Raw genomic sequence first — 21,727 nt, 5'->3', positions numbered from 1 at the left:
AAAAAGGAGACATGCCATTGAAGGTTTTTAACATGCACTCATCAGGACAGATGCAAGAATGCCAAATGTCAAAGGTAACAACCATTTATACTGCATGAGGAAAGGTGCTGATTGGTTGCCAAGTCCCTTCTGATTTGTTGAGCCATGAAGAATGTTATTGCTCTCAGCCTTATTTTTTTTTTAGATTAGATTAGATTACTTACAGTGTGGAAACAGGCCCTTCGGCCCAACAAGTCCACACCGACCCGCCGAAGCGCAACCCACCCATACCCCTACATTTACCCCTTACCTAACACTACGGGCAATTTAGCATGGCCAATTCACCTGACCCGCACATCTTTGGTCTGTGGGAGGAAACCGGAGCACCCGGAGGAATTTCAGTTCAGAAATACCACAATACCTTTACAGATTCTTATCTCCTGCAGAAGACTGTTTACTGAGCAAGAATACATGGAGCTTCTAACAAGCAAAGGTGTGGTATCTTACGAACCCAATTAATAACCTTACAATTCTTAGCACACTTGAGATTGTTCAGCAAGGGCTGCCCAATTGTGGAATGTGATTAATGGTTACACTGGTCAGTTCATGACTACTGTTCATCATGCATACTCATTAATAAGACTGCCACTTGTTGATCTGAAGAATGTGCATTCTACATTAAGTTACCATGGAAAGGTTAAATTTCTCAAAAATGTGGGCAGTGAGTAAACTAATTGGAAGCAACACAAATGGTATTTTTTACTACAGATGCTGCCATACAAATGTTTTGCTGATCAAACTATTGTGCAAAATAGCAATAGAATTTCAGTAATTCCAGGTACGCAGTGACTGACCAATCCTATCAAACAGCACAACCTTTGAGCTGTTCACAATGGACACAGTGTTAGTTATAATTAACCACCCAATGTTTTCCAGGCTCAGACCACAATGCCTAATGTTTGATGTTATTTCAAGGATGCTCACATCCTTGCTAAAGTGACATGCCTCAAACTCAATGCAGTGCTCTAGTTGTGGCTCTACGAAAGCTTCAGAAAGTTTCAGCGAAATGACTTTGTGTTTGTACAATTCTCTCAACAAATCCCTCCACCTTCAGAGATTACATACAGGAACCATCTGATCCCACTGTCTTGAACATGATTTATGACTCCACCATTAAGTCTAGTTAGACTCTTGTTATCTCTTCTGCCAAAATGCACCATTATCCACGTCTCTATATTAAATTCCACCTGCTGCTTTGCCTGCACTTTCCGCTTATCCATCTTTGTCCTAGAAACCCATTTCTCTAAAAGCAAGTTTGATCCTCCAGATATGTTAGTAAAGAAAATGCAAATGGTGGATCAAAACTTAAGCCGATTCACTCTCCACCTGAGGTTCAAAAGGTTTCGAGCTCCAGACATAGATCATTGAGACACGTCTCAAACAGGAATAGACTTTGTTAATGAGTGGGACTGGCTCTTTATGATAAACCTGCAGTATTTAATAGAGTAGGAGAAAGATGGCAATGTTAAATCTATTTCATTCTCTTCCTTTAAACCAAGATAACCTGTACAAAAAGGCTCAAGCACAGCTAAGAAATTAATGAACAGGAGTGTGGTTATTTCATCTTTTAAGTCTGTTCCCGTGATTCATCTAGATCATGGTTGGTTTTGACTCCTTCCCCCGCTCCCACCAGACCACCACCACAACATTTGCTGCTTGATATATTGATTCAACAAAAATCTATTCCTTGACCCAGCAGCCACAATATTAAGGGAGAGGCAGTTCTGTAGTCTCTCCACCCTTTGTGTGAAACAGTGATTACTCACTTCATCCTGAAGGGCTTGGCTCTGCTATTACCATGATGCTGCTGAACTTGCCCTGCAGAGGAAATTGTGTCTCTAGTTTGCCTATTGAATCCTTTTATTATTTTGAACGACTTGATGAGGTCAGTCTCCAAACTTTTAAATCCAAAGAAATGCCCACATTTAGTCATATAGATAATTTAACCCCTTACGTCCTGACATCTGGAGCAGAAAGGCACCATCTTGGCCAACCTTTTGCTGTCCTTTATGTTACAGGTTAAGATTGCCATTAAGGTTTCTCTTAACGTTGCCATCTAAAGGACCATCCTGTCTTCAGTGGCCCGTTTCCATGGAGATAATAATACACATTCCTTGAATTCTGGTGGTTACCAGATGGGTGGCTAGGTCAGTTGTTGATTTTAAATCTGAAGTAGATACATATTTGTTCAGCAAAAGTATTAAGGGCTATGGCCCAAAGGCAGGTATATGGAGTTAAGCCACAGATCAGCCATGATCTCATTGAATGGCGGAACAAGCTTGAGGGGCTGAATGGCCTCCTCCTGTTCCTGTCTTCCTAAGAAGGCAGCTCACTTACACCTTCTCAAGGGCAATTAATGCCCTCCTCGTCAACAATATGAATAAACAACAGCTTATTTTGTGCCAACAATGTGCTTGTCATTGAGTATAAAGCTATTGTTTTCTGTATGTTTTTGACACTAACCAAATGCCAGCTACAGAGCAAACCAAGTACCTTTTAAATTCTGGCAACTAAATTCCAAACGACAAATAACAAATAAACTGCCTCAACCTTCCCACCTGCACAGAACCAATCAAAGGCACGGTCTCCCACAATTCAGTGAGTGAACTGTTGATCAAAAAGAAAATGCTGGAAGTGCCACGCTGGAACCACAGGATCATATCTGACACAGGAAAGTAAATAGTGTGGATTGTAAAATGTTTGGATAGAAACAGTTAACCAGCACATGAGAGGTATGTAGGGGAGCAAATGCAGACTTTTGACAGAACTGAAAGGCAAATAGGGTATATAGGGATTGCAAGAGGAGCTCAGCAGGTAGAGTGAAAATCATGAAAGAAATCAGCAAAGCAGAACAGGCTACAACGACCCAGTAATCAAATAGGAAGTACAAACACAAAGCACCCAGCCAGTAGAAACATTAGCATTCCTGGGTGGCACAGTGGCTCAGTGGTTAGCATTGCTACCTCATTAGCACCAGGGATCCGGGTTTGATGCCAACCTCAGACACTGTCTGCGTGGAGTTTGCATGTTCTCCACATGTCTGCATGTCTCCACATGGGTTTTCTCCAGGTGCTCTGATTTCTTCCTATAGTCCAAAGATGTGCATGTTGAGTGGATGCTAAATTGCCCATACCATTCAGGGATGTGCAAGCTAGGTAGATTAGCCATGGTTAATGTGGGATTACAGGGATGGAGTGAGTCAGGGGGGATGCTCTTTGGAGGATCAGTGTGTACTCGATGGGTTGAATGGCCTGCTTCCACACTTTAGGGGATTTATGATTCTTCCACACTGCACCAACATCTACAGACTGAGAAAGGGAGCTAATAGTTTAGAGGAGATGTTAGAAAGCTCCTCCTCTAGATAGCTATTTAATGTGCAATTAAATATGGCAGGACTCCAGAATAATGTTGTTTGTGTGATCATTTAACTCGATCTGTAAGTCTGTGTTGCAACTTCATCAGGTTTGCACTTCATTTTTAAGTAGCATTATCTTCTACACCCCTCACCAGGTTCCCTCAATTTGAAGGTAAGAGTGAAGATTATGGTAAGGTCACCCAATCACTTAATCCTTTAATAGCCACCTCACAACACCATCAGAGCTTGCTTTGCCGTATAACTTTGTACTTGTCAGTACAATTCACCCAGTTTCTTCATCTGAGACATCGCTACCGATTGTAAATAGCTGAGGTCCATATACTGTTCATTAGCAACTCATCAGTAGCTACAACCCACCTACCTCAAAATGACCCATTTATTCCTGCTTTGCTCATCAAACAATCGATAATTCATGCCAACGTTACCCCAGTCCCAAGAATCATAACATTCCATACTCACCTTTTGTGTTGTACCTTATCAAATGCCTTTTTGAAAATTGACAACATCCACTAGCTTCCCCTTATACAATCTCCTCAGTTACATCCAGCAAATCTCTAACAGGTATGGGTCGGGTGCTGGCAGGTGGGACTAGACAAGCTTTGGATATCTGGTCGGTATGGACAAGTTGGACTGAAAGGTCTGTTTCATGCTGTACATCTCTATGACTCTATGACTAAATTCATGCTGACTCAGCCTAATCAAAATATAGTTTTCTCGATGCTCTGTTACCACATCCTGAATCACAGTATTTTCTCCAATTTGGGTGCAAGACTAAGTATTTTTATCTCTCTCACTTTTCTTGAACACTGGGGGTACATTTGCTACTTTCCAATTCACAGGAAGCCTTCTGGATTGTAGAGGATTCTGGAAGATTCTTACCTCAGCTTCCATTATTTCTGTAGGCACGCCTTTTGAGAGCAGAGGAGAGAGCCAGCAGTAGAGGGAAAATAGTTAAAACACTGCATAACTGATTGTGCTGCAATTTTGATGGACACAAGGAGAGTCAGACCAATTGGCATTATTCCCAAGTTTTACTGTTTTCTCCTTCTGGAGATCTGCCGACAGATTTTAGTCTCCTTGCGTTCTCTGACATTCCCACTTTATTAAACCGCCCTTACGTTTCTTATTATCACCTGACACTTGGTACCCTGGTACATTGTGTCTTCCCCAGATGCAAGTTATCTGATCGATGTATCTACCACTTCCTTGATTATCATCGCAAGAGGACAGCCATATTTACTGTCCAACAATACACCATTATACTTGCAGAAACTGTGACAATCTGTGCTGACTCAGTTGACTCTGGGCGTGGAGGGATTTTCTTATGAGGAGAGATTGGGTGGGTGAGGCTTGGAGTTAAGAGGAATAAGAGCAGACCTTATTGAAACATTTACCATTCTTAGGGGGCTAGACAGGATTTATGTTTCCTCTTGTGGGAGAATCCAAGATCAAGGGTCATAACCTCAGTGAATCTGTGGAATTCTTTCCAGGAAGAGGGGAGTAAAGGCTGGATCATTAAGTGAACCCTAGGCTGAGGTGGGCAGATTTTTAATCAGTCACTGTACTGGGGGGTGTTATGGGGAAAAGGCAGAAAAGTGGAGTCGAGGGTTATCAGGATCTCATTGAATGGCGGATCAGACTCAATGGACTGAATGGCCTAAATCTACACCTTATGGTCTTATGGTTTTTAATGGTTTAATGGTTTTTATGGCTAGAATCTTTTCATTTTTCAATCCAAGCCTGAGAGCTGGAGATTTCCAGGAGGGGAAGCTCATAAAGAAAGCCCACTCAACCTTCTGGCGAGCAGGCAGCTGATTGGTTGCCAGTGAACTTTCTGACAGCATTTGGACTCGGACTCAGGATGTCCCAACAACCATGAGTTTCGGGCAATCAGATCCTGGCATCTCCAGAATCTAGAAGCGCCTCAGAGAAGACCATGGCTCCTGTTGGGACAACAGTCTCTGGCCTCCCAGATTGGGAGGGCGAGATCAAACAGGAGCATTGGTGGGGGAGGGGGGGTGGGAGCGGACACAGGGCAAAGAGGTGCTAAAAAGCAAGGTCAGGTTGCCTTGAATCCATTCCCTCTAACCACACACAGATTATTTCCAGTTGAGTCGACCCTCCCTGCTCCAACACTTCAACTGACAGCCTGGCCACATTGGATAACCACATTGGATAAATCTTTCTCATTCTGCCTGGACTTGAAGTAATTACAGCCCAAGTGGAACAAGGCTATTAAATGGTCATGGATTGATAGTATAAGGGCCACAACTGATGGCACAGCAGGAAGGCAAACCTTAGGCCTTCCTTTCTAGAACTTAATTCAGAAAATGGCTGGAAGAACAAAGGCTTGTTACTGCCACCATCCTATCTCATTAAGACCATGTCCAGCCCCCATGCAGCAATTCTGAACCTGATGCCTCTAAGTAGTTTATTCCTCTATCCTATTTTGACTTTATCCATCTCTCAGCCATCTTGTACTGAATCCCAAAGGCTGGCTACACTTTTCAACAACTTTATAAACCTCTTCTTTGATATACCGTGATTAGCTTACTGTGTTCCCCAATATCACACCTGTAGGATATTATTCCTTCAGGAAATATTTATTTGTTGGAAATTATTTATGATTTCTTTAAAATGTTTGTCATTGCCTATCTACAATGACACCTTTTAATCATGCTTCTCAATCTACCTTTGACAACTTACGCTTCATGTCCATGTAATCTTTCAGATTTAAGACAATAGTGTCAGGATGAACTGAATTACTCTTAAATTCAACATCAATTCCTCAGATGCTCCTTTATTACAAGATAATTAATTAAGAGCATATTAATACAAGTGCAAAAAAGCACCAATAGCACAGATTTGATGTGCCTTTTTAATTGTGGTAGTTTATTGAGGGACTGGGTCCTCACCTGACCCCATGTTAATGGAGTGGTTACCAATTGTCTCTCTCTAGAGTCATACAGCACGGATACAGACCCTTTGGTCCAACTCATCCATGTCAGCTAGGTTTCCCAAATGAAACTAGTCCCATTTGCCTGTGTTTGGTCCTTGGGTAGTGTTGAAGAACAGAGAGACCTAGGGGTTCAGTACATAATTCTTTGAAGTTTAAATCACATATAGTTGGGTGGTTAAAAAGACATTTAGCACTTTTGCCTTCGTTACTCAGACATTTGAGGATAGGGGTTGGGATGTTATGTTGAGGTTGTACAGGATGTTGGTGAGGCCTTTTCTGGAGTACTGTGGGCAGTTCTGGTTGCCCTGTTATAGGAAGGATATTATTAAGTTGGAGGCGGTTCAGAGAAGATTTACCAGGATGTTGCTGGGTATGGAGGGTTTGAGTTATAAAGAGAGGCTTGGATAGGCTCGGACTGATCACACTGGAATGTAGGAGGTCGAGGGTTAACCTTATAGAGGTTTATAAAATCATGAGGGGCATGGGTAAGGTAAGGGGCATCAGGAGGTTAACATTGAACAATGTACCCAATTGTTGTGCAATACAGAAGGTTCTGGCATCCTGGTGAAGAGCCCCTTTGCCATGTGCATGTCGAGATGGTAACTGTTGGCATGCCAATGGCACACCCAAGGCATCAGCACAGAGGGTGCCTAAATTCCACACTGATGCGTTCCAAACAGGGGAAGCTGGATAGTGACTGGATGATGACAATCTGGGTGGTTTCCCACTTCCTTTACCTCCAGCCCGGAGGAACCACGGTTAAATGTATTTCTCGTATGCACACCCCCACTCCCAGGCCTTAGGTCAGTGTGGACTGAGATTAGGGATCACCTGCACAGCTTCAGTAAACAGTTGACTCAAAATGAGGAGGTGAGGGTTTAGCAACAGGGGGGGAGGTTGGCTGACTGACTGCGTGGGCCCTCAGTTCCCCAGCTAGAAGGTAGGGTGGCTGAGGGACTGTGGGCAGACCTGTCCCTATGGGTCCTCATTGGCACCCCTAGGAAGCACAGGTCACATGTCCCTTCACAAGAACAGAAGGAGAAAGCAATGGGGGAAGTCAACCTGGTCCCCACCCAGTTCATTGTGAAGAGGCTGGTGAGCGGGCATCAGTGAAAGAGAGACTTCCAGAATACCAAAGTTCAAATTCCATAGGATGGAATTCAGAGTGAGGAGCGTGGCACATGGAGATTAAATATAAAGAAATGATTGTGTTACAGAAGCATATCCAGATCTTAGAGAGTCTGTTGTGCCTTCCAACCTGCTGTTGACAATCCATTTCCTAACCTTATCCACTGACTGTCTCAGTTGTACATGCTCTTGCTAAAAGCCCTTAGTTTCTATTGTGTCATGTTCTCTCCCTCCTCAGGGCATTTCCACTGCACATTCCAAAGTGTAGAACAAAGAGTTACGAGAGAACAAAATGGAATTCGGCTGTCGTGATTCCTGACAAAGGCAGCTGATCTCATTGTGAAAAACTTGCCGAAACTGCACCGTGACAATGAATCATAGAAACTCCAACAAAGAAGGAGGCCATTTGGACCACAATACCTGAGAGTTCAATCGCTATCCAGTTGGTTCTCCCTACCCATCTCTTCGACCCATTATTCACCCCCTGCCCCCCACTTTGGCCCTGTAATATTTTCCTTTTCAAATATTTATCCGGTCTCCAGTTGCCAGACCCTAACGGGTCTGCTTCCAACACCCAGACTAGACCATAACCGTGGAATAAAAATCATCTCCTCATCTCCTCTCTGCTTCGATTGCTAGTTTGGGTCCTCCTTGCCAGTAGAAACAATTTCCCCTCCTTTACGTTGTCAAAACTCTTCACATCACAGTTAGTTTGTAAAGAAAAGAAAAACACACATTTGGCATTGCAGGGACTAGTATCCAAACTACGGATTGCACTGTCGAAACGAAACACAACAGTCAATGTAAAAAGAAGCTTGTTTCAACATGTTGAGAGAAACCTTGGTAATAGGAAAACCTAATATACTAATATACAAGGGCTACAAATCACCTCTTGCTGTCAGGCGTATTGAGGCTGAATCCTTTCCTTACTTCTATCAGACCAGTGTATATTTATTTAATGTGGCTGCTTGATTGGCACGGAACTGTCAAAAGTCTGCTATGCTTTACATTCCTGAGTGTTTTTCAGAAACTTATACTTGGGACATACCAAATTATTGGTGATATTATTGCCCAATGTCACAGAGTGAACTTGTGTGTCCATCATCCATTAAAGCACAAGGGAATGCCAGAAAATGAAAGGGTTTTCATTCCCAGGGTTAATGGCTCTGTACAAAGCCCCCAATTTAAGGAATCCTTTCTAAATCTCACTACATTTGGAGCTGTGGGGAGGTGAGGGGGGGTGGTTACTTTTATTCAGTTTTCCCACTGGGTATGATTTTAACTCTGGTCAAATTGAGCTGCCCGTGGTATCAGATTTCAGTGTGGTGGTTGGTGTAGTGGGAGGAGGGAAGGACTGGACTCGCAGTTACGCTCACTATGTGATCGGGGGCAAAGGTAATCCAAAGGAGACAAGACAGCGGAAAAATGCCCCCCACCCGAGATTTTCATTGCCCCTTTCACAAGGTTTAAAGGCACAATGTCTATTTTGTCTGAGGAAAGTGATAAGCTGATGGAATTTTCTCCGGGCAGGGAGACAGTTTAGTTAATGCTGCCCAGAAGCTCCGATCAAAAGTTGAAATCATTCAGAGATCCCTTGATTGAGACGCGATTTATGGGTAAATGAGGACGGACGGATTTGAGCAACTGTCGCGACGTTGCAAACAACTTCAGCGTTCCGGGTTGTAAAATCTGGGGCACACCCAAAAGCAGCCCGTCCGCCTGATTAATGCTGTTGGGGAGGGGGGGGGAGACTGCGGACTGCATATGATCCAAACTAAACATGGCAAGCCTTGATTGAAGGGAGGCGCACCTCATAAAATCCTCATCCGACCCCTGCACATTGCAACAAGTCACGCAAAGAAGTGTCATACCCAAAAAAAAACAGCACTCCCAGGGCAGTCTTTGCCGCAAACATTCAAGGGGTTCAGCTCAAAGCTTCGACATTTCCACTCCAACCTCCCACCAGCACCACACCACCTCCCCTCCCCCCCACCCGCCACTTCCCCGTCAATGGGAGTACTGACAAAGTACTTTCTCGTTACCTGTAAAAGGTTGAAGGGGGAGCGTCCCGCAAGCCAAAGCTGCTGCAGCTGCTCTGCTCGTTTTCCACATAATAGGGGACCTGCTGGCCGTGGGCAACAAAGGATGAGAGCTGAGGTGCGGTCTGTAGAAAGACCAGGGGGCTCGGAGACATGCTGTTGAGGGAGTGCAGCCCCCCGATGTTGCTGGAGCCGTGCGAGTCACTGGAGGCTGTGTAGCCCAGACTGGCCGGGTTGTACAGGGTAGCTGCTGCAGCGAACTCGTAGCCACTTTCCGGGTAGTTCATCGCTCCTGCTCGGTTTTTCTCCACATAGATTTCGTTCAGAGGTCCATCGCCACTTATAGGTAACTGTAGAGTTTGCCTGCCAAAAGTGTCCAAGTCACTAGCCTGAATCTTCTGCAGCAAAGCAATCGCAGGTGATTTGTGATGGAGTGGAATTGCCATGACCAGCATCCAGAGAAAGGTGGGGGGGGGAGGGAGAGAGAGAGTGAGGGGGAGCCAAACCAAAGCCAACGCAGCTCTCAGTGTCACAGTCTGACACTGTCGCCTGGAGGATCGCACTTCATATCAGTTGACTGACCTACAAGAGAAAGAAAATCACACTGTAAGGGGAGGATGAGTACTACAGCGCACACTACTGATGACAGCACTTCACCCACACTCTGACTGCACTGCGTGAAGAGGAGGAGGATACGAGAGAGAGAGTGCAGGGAGAGCAACAGAATCAAACTTCAGACCCAAGTCTTTCACATCTGAGCTAATAAGCATTACAAAGGTGTTGGCAGCCAGCCAGAAAACAAAAGGCTGTTTTATACTGGCACTAGTTTTATGTTCCACTGCAGGCAGACCCACTGTTAAAGTGACATTGAATCGATGTTCCACCAAACATTAAAGACTCTATTACGCGTGTGCCTTTTTTACGCTTCTGTAGCTACAGCAGCAACTTTCCTTTGGGTTTTTTTTTCCCCTTTGAGGTCTTGTCACCTGCACAGCCATTCACCAAGAGAGTACGAGCCCAGGTAAGGGCCCAGAAAACTAAGCCCGCTTAATCGCCTGATCGCTCACACACCCATCCCACTCTCCTGTAAGTTTCTTCACTTCCGTCTGCCTTCTGGGTCAAGTGACCCCCCATGTCCGGAACACCTCTTCCACTTTTTGAGCTGCCATCCGAGAGCTTGAACCAATTAGAAGTCATATCCAAACAATACTATTTTCAGCTTAGGCCTGTGACAAATTGGAACAATCTGGGCTCATGTGTGAATGAAGTGTTGAACAGTTTTCCAGAACTCTTCCCATTTCCCCAACCTCTCCTAACCTGAGTCTTTCTCCACCACTGCTGCTATGAATTATTTCTGTTCGTGGTGTAATGTTCAGTTGGGTCTTATATCTGGACTTTCAAAGGACGATTTATTGGTGATAAAAACATTTCAATAAATGAAAAACAGACAACAAACATCAGTTGAAAGGACGCAAACTCTCTAGCCACACTGATTACCAGCTGGTATCACATCAGTGCAGGGTTTGGCAATGAACAGGGCCACCATTACTGAGCTTCATTGAAGATAGAGCTTTTTCAAACTGCTAGGAATGGAAACATCTGTACTCAACCAGGACCGTTGCCCATCCCTTGTTCTGAACAAACTCAGTACATGTGCTACCATTCCGTGGTAGGGATGTGGGTGCTGGTGCGAAGTTAAGAGCCAAACCTCCAAAGCAATTTTCCTTTCATACAAGATGGAAACAGACACTTCGGCCCAATCTGTCCATGCCGACCATGTGTCCTAGTCCCATTTATGGCAAGATCACGGGCCTAATCTTTACACACTGCACAGAACATGCCCGCCCGGAAGTGTGCTTTGCTTTGACTGATATCATTGGATGAGGAATGATGGGCAGCACCTAAACTGCCAATTGGGCAGTGAGTTTGGTACCGAGGTGTCCAGTCGGGAAGCTTGTTTTTGTAAAATGGAGTCCCAGAAGAACATAGCCCCTCAGCAGGAAACAATACCAACTTGTTCGCCATTGATACAGTTAAACAAGTCATGTCACGGAAGTGTTCTGAGATAGGATTGGACAATACAAAATGGGATATTCAAATGGGAGTTCCAATGGGTATCCAAAATTCCTGATAAAGGACTTATGCCTGAAATGTCAATTCTCCTGCTCCTCGGATGCTGCCTGACCTGCTGTGCTTTTCCAGTGCCACACTTTTTGACTCTAATCTCCAGCATCTGCAGTCCTCACTTTCTCCTATTCAAATCGGTCACCATTTGCGTACATTAAGCTACGGCTTTCAGGAGTACTTTCAAGGAGGAGAGAGTGAAGTGGAGAGGTGGGAGGACTTTAGGAAGAAATTCCAGAGCATAGGAGCTAGGCAGGACCACTAACGGTGCAACAATGCGACTAGGGAATATGTAAGGGGTCAGATTGGAGGGCCACCCAGGTGACTGCAGACTGTACAACTGGAGGAGATTACAGAGAGAGGGATGGACAAAGCTCTGGAAGAATGGTGCCTTTAACATTGAGCACATCAAGCACAGAGGTGGTAGGTAAATGGGAGACAATGCGTACAGCATACAGAGGCTTAAATCCCTGGGAATAAAATGTGCCAGATTGGAGAGTGAAAGAATCAGTGGTGAATAAAGCTGCTCCCAACAGCCATACTCTTTCATTAATGATTGAGAAGTCAGGAAGAAGCTAGGGTTTTGTTTAAGGCAGAGAAAAGCACTGACATTCATATTAATCCTCTCAGTAAGCCCACCCCGGCATGCAGCCAATCAATCATTTATGAAATAGAATCCATAGATTTCCTTTAGTGCGGACACAGGCCATTTGGCCCAACAAACGTTGGAGGTGTAGTGCACAGCAAAGAAAGTTACCTCAGATTACAATGGGATCTGGACCAGATGGGCCAATGGGCTGAGAGGTGGCAGGTGGAGTTTAATTCAGATAAATGCGAGGTGCTGCATTTTGGGAAAGCAAATCTTAGCAGGACTTATTCACTTAATGGTAAGGTCCTAGGGAGTGTTGCTGAACAAAGAGACCTTGGAGTTTAGGTTCATAGCTGCTTGAAAGTGGAATCGCAGGTAGTGAAGAAAATGTTTGGTTTGCTTTCCTTTATTGGTCAGAGTATTGAGTACAGGAGTTGGGAGGTCATGTTGCAGCTGTACAGGGCATTGGTTAGGGCACTGTTGGAATACTGCGGGCAATTCTGGTCTCCTTCCTATCGGAAATATGTTGTGAAATGAATGATGCAAGCCATTGTGCTAAGGAATCCATTAAATTGTCCTTAAACTTTGTTGCCTCGTTTAAAAACTGACACTTTCACCCCTTCTATACCCTCTGGGCTATAGTGTATTCAGACTCCTGGAGTAAGTATTGAACCTAGAGCCTTAGGATTCCAAAAAAAGTATATTACACACCAGGCCAAAGTTGGAGTTACAAATGAGGCACTTGTCCAGCTACTTACACTGAAAATGAATTTAGTCCAGTTCTGTTCTGGTATTATTGTGCTCAACGGCCTGGAAATTTTGAAAGATCAGCGCAGTGGAAGGGGATGAAAGCTCTCATATATCTTGTTGTTCCGCCAGATACAGCACCGGGTGCGTCAGGCTGGGAAGCAGCGGGGAATGAGGAATTGGTGTGATAACAGGTCAGTGGGACTGCTGGATGGGGTCAAAAAGCGGGCGGCGAGATCGTTTGATTTTTTTTGTGTGCAGGGAAATATGAGCAAGTAAAGATTGAGATTTCTTGCGGGGTGGGAGATGAAGAGGTTTCACACAGAGATGCAGCAAAAAAAAACGTCGGTTTTTGACCTTTTGTCGTCCAAATCCGGTGACCCAGCAGACCTCACTCTCCTGACTCTTTGGATCGTACGGCCTCACCCTCATCCAGTGATTGCTGCCAAAACCCCTTCACTTGCTGGCTTTTTTTTTGTTGCACAGAGCAAGCGATGGGTCGTGGCTGATTGTTTTTGGAACAAATGAGGCATTTCTTTTTTTCCCCCAATGCAGAATGCATCAATGGCAGACAGCGAGCTGGAGTGAGGGTGCAAGGCAATATTCTGTTAAAGCGAGCGATGGGACTGCTCGCTGCAGGAGATGGAATACAAATGGAAAAGTTGGCAAGACTGGAAGCAACATTTGATACAGACCTTGCTGTCAGAGATATACTCTCAGAGCCTTAAACTGGACGTTTATAGAGGCAGTGCATGCAGAATATTCAGCTCTGGTCACAAAACATTACCATTATCAAATTCAACTTTTAACTTCAAGGGAGAAAGTTGAGGGATTGAGGCCAGTGACAATTAAGGGGCAGCTGGATAAACACTGGAAATGATGAAAAGGACCCGTCAACCCGAGCTTTCCAAAGCGCGGAGCCAGTCCACACACGGGCCCACCACCAACTTCGTCCAATCCCCCCACATCCCGACACCTCTTCCACCCTTGAGAAGTCCCAAGCCTCCAAGCGGGGGGGGAAGATTTGGGAAGGGCCGGGTTAGACTCTGTGGCCTGTTGCCGCTGGCGTCAGATTGTCCCTGGGCACTAAGTGAGGTGGGTATATGAAAGAAAGGCGGGGAAGTCGAGTGAGACAGTGAGACAGGGGATGGAAATAATATTCTCATCCCATTTCCCAACCAAGTGCAAAACAGCAAGACAGGAATCGCACTAATGAGCAGCAAGGGGCCTCTGATACATGGTTAAAATCGCACAACACCAGGTTAGAGTCCAACACGTTTATTTGGAAGCACTAGTTTCCAAAACGCTGCTCCTTCACTGTTACATGTTCCCAGTCTCATGATGAGTCAATCCAGCCCCATTGATATGCAGTTTCCTATCCTCCCACCAACTAGATAGAAACTAGATGGAGATCAGAGGGGTTACCGCACAATGTGCAGCATGCCCCTCTGAGTCTCTACCTTTGACACTGGTCAGTAACGTGGACAGTGATCATGTGCACCCTACCCTGAGCACATGTTGACATCGGCCAGGGAATTCCTAGAAGCATGGCACTCATCCACGAATCCGATTAACAGACACATCGACATAGACCCTATATACCGGCCACTGCAGCGGACAGCTACTGACAACCGGAAGCGGCAGATTCAAACTAGTATAAATGCCGGAGGAATCAGCACAGAAGCGCTTCACAGGAGGCTCCCAAGCACTGAAGATGTCACCTAGAAAGGGGACGAAACGTTTGCAAGAAAAACTCCCAGCTCGGCGAACAGAACCACAACATTCTTCTGGTAGTGTGGTGACCAGAACTGTACACAATATTCCAAGTGTGGCCTAACTAATATTCTTTCAGGTTGCAGCAATAAAGGTGGCATCATCCATACAGGCGAAGGGACTGGGAGAATAGGATGGAGTCCTTGCGGGACGTGGGTTGTGATGAGTTGTAGTGAAGGTAGCTGTGGGAGTCCGTGGCTTTGTGGTGGTTGGCAGTGGGCAGTTTGTTCCTCGAAATGATGATGAGGTCAAGGAAAGGAAGGAAAGTGTCAGAAATGGATGATGGGAAAGTGAGAGGAGTAGAAAGGGGAGGCAAAAAGAACACATTTTTCTAGGTCCTGGTGGGAGCATGAAGCAGTACCGAGGCCGTCATTGATGTACAGAAAAGAAGGGCCAGTGTAGGACTGGAACAAGGATGTTTCACTTGCCCCCATTAAGAGGCAGGCATAACTGGGACCGATGTGTGGTGATGTTTGCTGGTCTGGATGGGTGCAACTCCAATAACACTACGCTGTTGCTACGGCACGGTGGTACAGTGGTTAGCATTGCTGCCTTATAGTATCAGCGACCTGGGTTCAATTCTAGCCTCAGGCAACTGTCTGAGGAGTTTGCACATTCCCCCCATGTCTGTGTGGGTGTGCTCTGGTTTCCTCCCACACTCCAAAAATGTGCAGATTAGGTGAATTGGCCCCTAGTGTTTGGTGAAGGGGTAAATGTATGGAAATGGGTGTGGACTTGTTGGGCCGAAGGGCCTGTTTCCACACTGTAAGTAATCTAATCTAAAAAGAAAACATTGTTAGCTTCCTCAACAAGGGCCACAGGAACATGACCATCCCAGGTTCCTCTCCAAACCTTTTGGAAAACATATTGTTTTTCCTGTTGCTGGGACAAAATACTGGAATTCCCTTCCTTCGAGTACTGGTGAGTGTCTTCCACAGGTAGACTACAGGGGTTCCAGAAGGTAGCTCACATTACCTTCTTAAGGACAAACAATGAAGAGTAATCCATTATGGCCTTGGCCTGTGTTGTCCACATACTTTGAATACATTTTTAAAAATCAATGCAATGTTAGTCTTACTTTGGTGGTAGGCAAAGTAATGGAAAGGGTACTGAGGGATAGGATTTATGAGTATCTGGAAAGACACTGCTTGATTAGGGACAGTCAGCACGGACTTGTGAGGGGTAGGTCTTGCCTTACAAGTCTTATTGAATTCTTTGAGGAGGTGACCAAGCATGTGGATGAGGGTAGAGCAGTGGATGTAGTGTAGATGGATTTTAGTAAGGCATTTGATAAGGTTCCCCATGGTAGGCTTATGCGGAAAGTCAGGAGGCATGGGATAGTGGGAAATTTGGCCAGTTGGATAGAGAACTGGCTAACCGGTCAAAGTCAGAGAGTGGTGGTAGATGGTAAATGTTCAGCCTGCAGCCCAGTTACAAGTGGAGTTCCGCAGGGATCAGTTCTGGGTTCTTTGCCGTTTGTAATTTTTATTAATGATTTGGAAGAGGGAGTTGAAGGGTGGGTCAGTAAATTTGCAGACGATATGAAGATTGGTAGAGTTGTGGATAGTGAGGAGGGCTGTTGTCAGCTGCAAAGGGACTTAGATATAATGCAGAGCTGGGCTGAGGAGTGGCAGATGGAATTCAACCCTGTTAAGTGTGAGGTTGTGCATTTTGGAAGGACAAATAAGAATGCGGAATACAGGGTTAACGGTAGGGTTCTTAGTAAGGTGGAGGAGCAGAGGGATCTTGGGGTCTATGTTCATAGCTCTTTGAAAGTTGCCACTCAGGTGGATAGAGCTTGTAAGAAGGTCTATGGTGTATTAGTGTTCATTAGCAGAGGGACTGAATTCAAGAGTCATGAGGTGATGTTGCAGCTGTACAGGACCTTGGTAAGGCCACATTTGGAGTACTGTGTGCAATTCTGGTCGCGTCACTTTAGGAAAGATGTGGAAGCTTTGGAGAGGGTGCAGAGGAGATTTACCAGGATGTTGCCTGGAATGGAGAATAGGTCTGATGAGGATAGGTTGAGAGTGCTAGGCCTTTTCTCATTGGAATGGCGAAGGATGACTTGATAGAGGTTAATAAGATGATCGGGGAATAGATAGACAGTCAGAGACTTTTTCCCTGGGTGCAACAGAGTGTTACAAGGGGACATAAATTTAAGGTGAAGAGTGGAAGGTATAGGGGGGATGTCAGGGGTAGGTTCTTTACCCAGAGAGTGGTGGGGGCATGGAATGCGCTGCCTGTGGGAGTGGCAGAGTTAGAATCATTGGTGACCTTTAAGCGGCAATTGGATAGGTACATGGATAGGTGCTTAAGCTAGGACAAATATTCGGCACAACATCGTGGGCCGAAGGGCCTGTTCTGTGCTGTATTGTTCTATGTTCTATGTAGTAGCAGGTTCCACATTCAAATCACTTCCAGGTCAAAGAGGTTTGTCCTCAATTCCTTATTTATTTACTAGCTCAATCCCCAGAGAAAAGATCATTCATCCTTCATAAGCAGGGTACTGACGATTATAAAGAACTTTAAAAATGTACTTACACTTGTCAAAATTGCATTTAAGTTCAAAATATTTATTTTACGACAATATTAAGATAAGTCTATATTCTACAGATTATCTACCGACGTCTTGGATTAAGAATTTTTTGTTCAAAATTTAATGTCAACCAAGAACAGAAGTTATTGTTTTGAGGGTTTTCAGATAAAATCTCAGAGAGCTATCTCTCTCTCTTGGAAACATCTCCATTTTACCAAACTTTTGCTGCAGATCCCTTCGTGCAGCAATGTCTGCTTCAGAATCATTACAATGTACTTCACACCAGTGCCAAGTACAAGCATGTGGAAAATGCTTGGAGAAGTAATGTGTGATTTCACAGGGGAAATTGAGTGATGTTACAATACCATTTGTCTGTCCTTTGTCAGAACTCTGCATGAAAATTAATGGACCACTACACATTCTCTCTTCTTTGTGTGAAATAATGCATTTATATATCACTATTCCCAATCTCACTTTAATTGTGTTCTTGAATGTGCTCTTCTGGTAATGATCATAATCTCAGGCCAGACATCTTAATAACTATTAGTCTGTGTTTATTGTTAAACTGTCCCTGATGGTAATACTATACAGCAAGATACAACTATTCACTGCAACACTAACATGGACATTCCCTCTAAGTGCACAGCTGCTCCAAGGGTCCACACATGCTTGGCTTTGCATTCAGCAAGTTGATGCCACAAATGAACCTCGGAGGTTCAAGCAGAAGAACGACAGAGTGAACGTAGACCAACAAGTGACTGAGGCACAAAACCCTATCACTATATCTCCCATCAAGTGCTTTTCCATTTCCAATCTAATGTACTTTCTTAACATGATTAGCTGAAACATTTAACTGAAGGCATTTCCATTGCTTTCAACCTCATTATCTCCCCATGTCCTGTTTTCACAATTTCAAATGTTGAGGATCTCACAATTCTCCCTGAACTGGTGGTTCAAAATGGTCATAAAGTCATACAGCATGGAAACAGACCCTTCAGCCCAACTCATCCATGCCTATCAGGTTTCCTAAACTGAACTAGTCACATTTGCCAACATTTGGCCAATATCCCTCTAAACTGTTCCTACCTATGTATTTGTCCAAATGTCTTTTAAATGTTGTAATTGTACCCATCTCCACCACTTCATCTGGAAGTTCATTCCATATACATAGCATTCTCTGAGTGAAAAAAGTTGCCCCTCAGTACCCTTTTCAATCTTTCCCCTCTCACTTTACACCTATGCCCCCTAGCTTTGGACTCCCCTTCCCTGGGGCAAAGATCTTGGCTATTCGCCTTATCTATGCCTCTCATGATTTGTAAATCTCCATATAAGGTCACCCCTCAACCTCCTATGCTCCCAGGAACAAACACCTTGCCTATCCAATCTTTCCTTATAATTCAACCCTCCAGTCTCAGTAACATCCTTGTATATCTCTTTTGCACTTTTTCCAACTTACTATCATCCTTCCTATTACTGGGTGACTAGAATTGTGTGCAGTACTCCCAACATGCCCTTATTAATGTCTTGTACAGCTGTAACATGGTGTCCAAACTCCTGTACTCAATACTCTCACTGACGAAAGCAAGGATGCCAAACACCTTCTTCATCACTCTGTCTACCCATGACACCATTTTCAAGGAATTATGTACCTGCACCTCAAGATCTCTTTGTTCAGCAACATTCCCCAGGGCCTTATCATTAACTGTATAAATCCTGCACTGGTTTGCCTTACCAAAATGCCATACCTTGCATTCATCCAAATTAAACTCCATCTGTCATTCCTCAGTCCACTGGCCGAGTTGACCAAGATCCCGTTGTACTCTTCAATAGCCTTCTTCACTGTTCACTATAACGTCAATGTTGCTGTCATCCCCAAACGTATTAACTATACCTCCTATATTCTCATCCAAATCGTTTATATAAATAGCAGACAATGGTGGACTCAGCACTGATCCTTACGACACATTGCTGGTCCAGTCTAAGCAACAACCCTCTACCTCCACCCTCTACCTCCTCTGTCAAGCCAATTTTGTACCCAGTTGGCGAGGTCTTCCTGGATCCCACGTGATCTAACCTTACTAACCAGTCTACCCTGCAGTGCCTTACCGAAGTCTTTGCTAAAATCCAGGTAGACACCATCTACTGCTCTGCCTTCATCCACCTTCTTGGTTACCTCTTCAAAAGCTCAATCAAATGTGTGCAGCATGATTTCCCACGCACAAAGCTATCACTAACCAGTCCTTGCCTTTCTAAATGCAAGAGGATAATGACAGGAAAGCTGAAGAAGAGTCACATCAGACTTGAAACATCAACATTGTTGATCTCTCCACAGACTCTGCTGAGCTTCTCCAGCATTTTCTGTGTTGGTTTCAGAATTCTGGCATCTGCAGCATTTTACTTTGACTTGAGCAGAGTATGTCCGAGGTTTGTAGGACGATAGCTGCCTGCCTTGCCTGCAGTGATGAGTGGTTAGGTGGACGTTGAGAAAGTGGCTGTGATACAGTGCAAAACCTACCTTTGACTTTATACAAATTCAGGCCATTTGGAGTTTTCACAATTCTCCTTGAACGCATTCCCTTCTGGCATAGAAATGTTGATGGGCAAAAGATTGTTTGATTCTCTTCCTGGTGGTGTGAAGTCCTTTTAAACAGAAGGATCATTAACCTCTTGGATTTCTCTTGTGGAGGATCTCTTCCCTGATGAAACAGGCAATTTATACTTGGCTGCATCTTGAATCTCTGAGATAGGGAATTTATTCCTTGTAATGTCTTGACGTTGCTCATCCTTTCCATGGAGTTGTACGTACCATATCATGCATTGGCATCTTAATTCTTAATCCATCTGTAGATTTGTGCTGAAGCACGTGAACAAACAATGACTGGTTTGGACTCTCTCATTCACCTCAGTGAGTCTAATTTTGGTGAAACTAGCACTTTCCCCTCCTCTATTCTGCTTTTTGAGGATTGCTACTGACTTGGCATGATCTCTGTCACAGTTACTTAAGATACTTCCTGGGAAGATGAAGAACTCAAATGTTCTGCTTGAACTTGCCTCTCCTGAGACCCCTCACCATTGACTTGGCTCTTGCACAGCTATTTACTCAGTAAACTATGTTACACTCTGAGTGACATCAGTTATAGATTTGTCAATTGCCCCAAGTGGTGTATGTGGTTCACTGTCTATCTCATTGCTTATTTTTTCTGAACAAATGTTGACACCTCTTGTGGTCTGAGGGCTCTTCATGTTGACAGCAATAGAAATCATCCATGTTAATGCAATATAGTCACAGATCGCCGACTCACTGACAGAATTAAACAAATTTCTAATGCCAACATAAGTCTGATTTCAATATCCTGAGCCCCCTCACCATTGAGCATTAGACTTGGATCTTGTACAGCTATTTACTTAGCAAACTATGTTACACTCTGAGTGATATTAGTTATAGATTTGTTATTTGCCTCAGGTGGTGTATGTAGTTCATCATCTATCTCATTGCATGTCTTTTCCAAACAAATGCTGACATCGCTTGTGGTCTGAGGGCTCTTCAGAGTTGTTAGCAATGGAAAACATTCACGTCAATGCAATATAGTCACAGATCGCTGACTCACTGACAGAATGAAACAAATTTCTAATGCCAACACAAGGCCAATTTCGATATCGTTAGTTGGGATCTGGCAACCATAGCTTTGGGAGCAGCTACCTACAGGGAAATCTACATTTGGAAAGTGGTACCCTTCTAAAAATCGCACAGCGAGAGTTCAGGGTCGGCATGTTCCTCTAGGAGTGGAGGGCAAGGGTAGCAAGTCCGGGGAACTCTGCATGGCAAGGTATATCGTGAGTTCGATAAAGTCAAAGCAGGAAGCATATATCAGATATACATTAGAAATAGAGAAGCCCTTCAGAAGTACAGAGAGTGTAGGGGTTTTACTTAAAAAGGAAATCAGGAGGGTAAAGAGAGGCCACGAGATATCATTGGTAGATAGGATTAAGGAGAACTCCAAAATATTTTATAAGCACATTAAAAGTTTTGAGGATTACTAGAGGAAGAGTAGAACAATCAGAGACCAAAGAGGCAACCTGTGTTTGGAGCCATTAAATGTGGGTGATGTCTTAAATGAATATTTCTCTTCTGTATTCACAGGCGAGATAGTCATTGTCACCAGGGACTTCAATTGGGATAGTGAGATTCTAGAACAGATTAAGATTAATGTGTACGAGGTATTAGATGTTCCAGCAGTCATAAAGGTGCATAAATCCTCCGGGCCTGATAGGACCAGGATGGGAAGGGAGGCAAGGAAGGAGATTACTGGGACCCTGGTGGAAATATTTAATAGTTCACTGGCCACAGGTGAAGTGTCAAGATAACTGGAGAATAATTTGGTTCCTTTGTTCAAGAGGAGCAGCAGAGACAGGA

General features: G+C 44.3%; 1 protein-coding gene across 1 annotated transcript in view; it reads right to left on the bottom strand.

The window, feature by feature from the left end:
- esr1 (estrogen receptor 1) overlaps window positions 1-9,987 on the bottom strand; it is a 305,431-nt gene extending 295,444 nt beyond the window's left edge. The window contains exon 1 of the mRNA XM_060831156.1: window positions 9,545-9,987. Within this exon, the coding sequence (XP_060687139.1) occupies window positions 9,545-9,987 (443 nt within the window). The remainder of the gene's footprint in view (window positions 1-9,544) is intronic.
- Window positions 9,988-21,727: the final 11,740 nt, after the last annotated feature.

Source organism: Hemiscyllium ocellatum, chromosome 10, assembly GCF_020745735.1.
Source record: "Hemiscyllium ocellatum isolate sHemOce1 chromosome 10, sHemOce1.pat.X.cur, whole genome shotgun sequence".
NCBI lineage: Eukaryota > Metazoa > Chordata > Chondrichthyes > Orectolobiformes > Hemiscylliidae > Hemiscyllium > Hemiscyllium ocellatum.
Note: the sequence above shows the minus strand (reverse complement) of the source record. Positions and strands in the feature narration are given on the sequence as shown.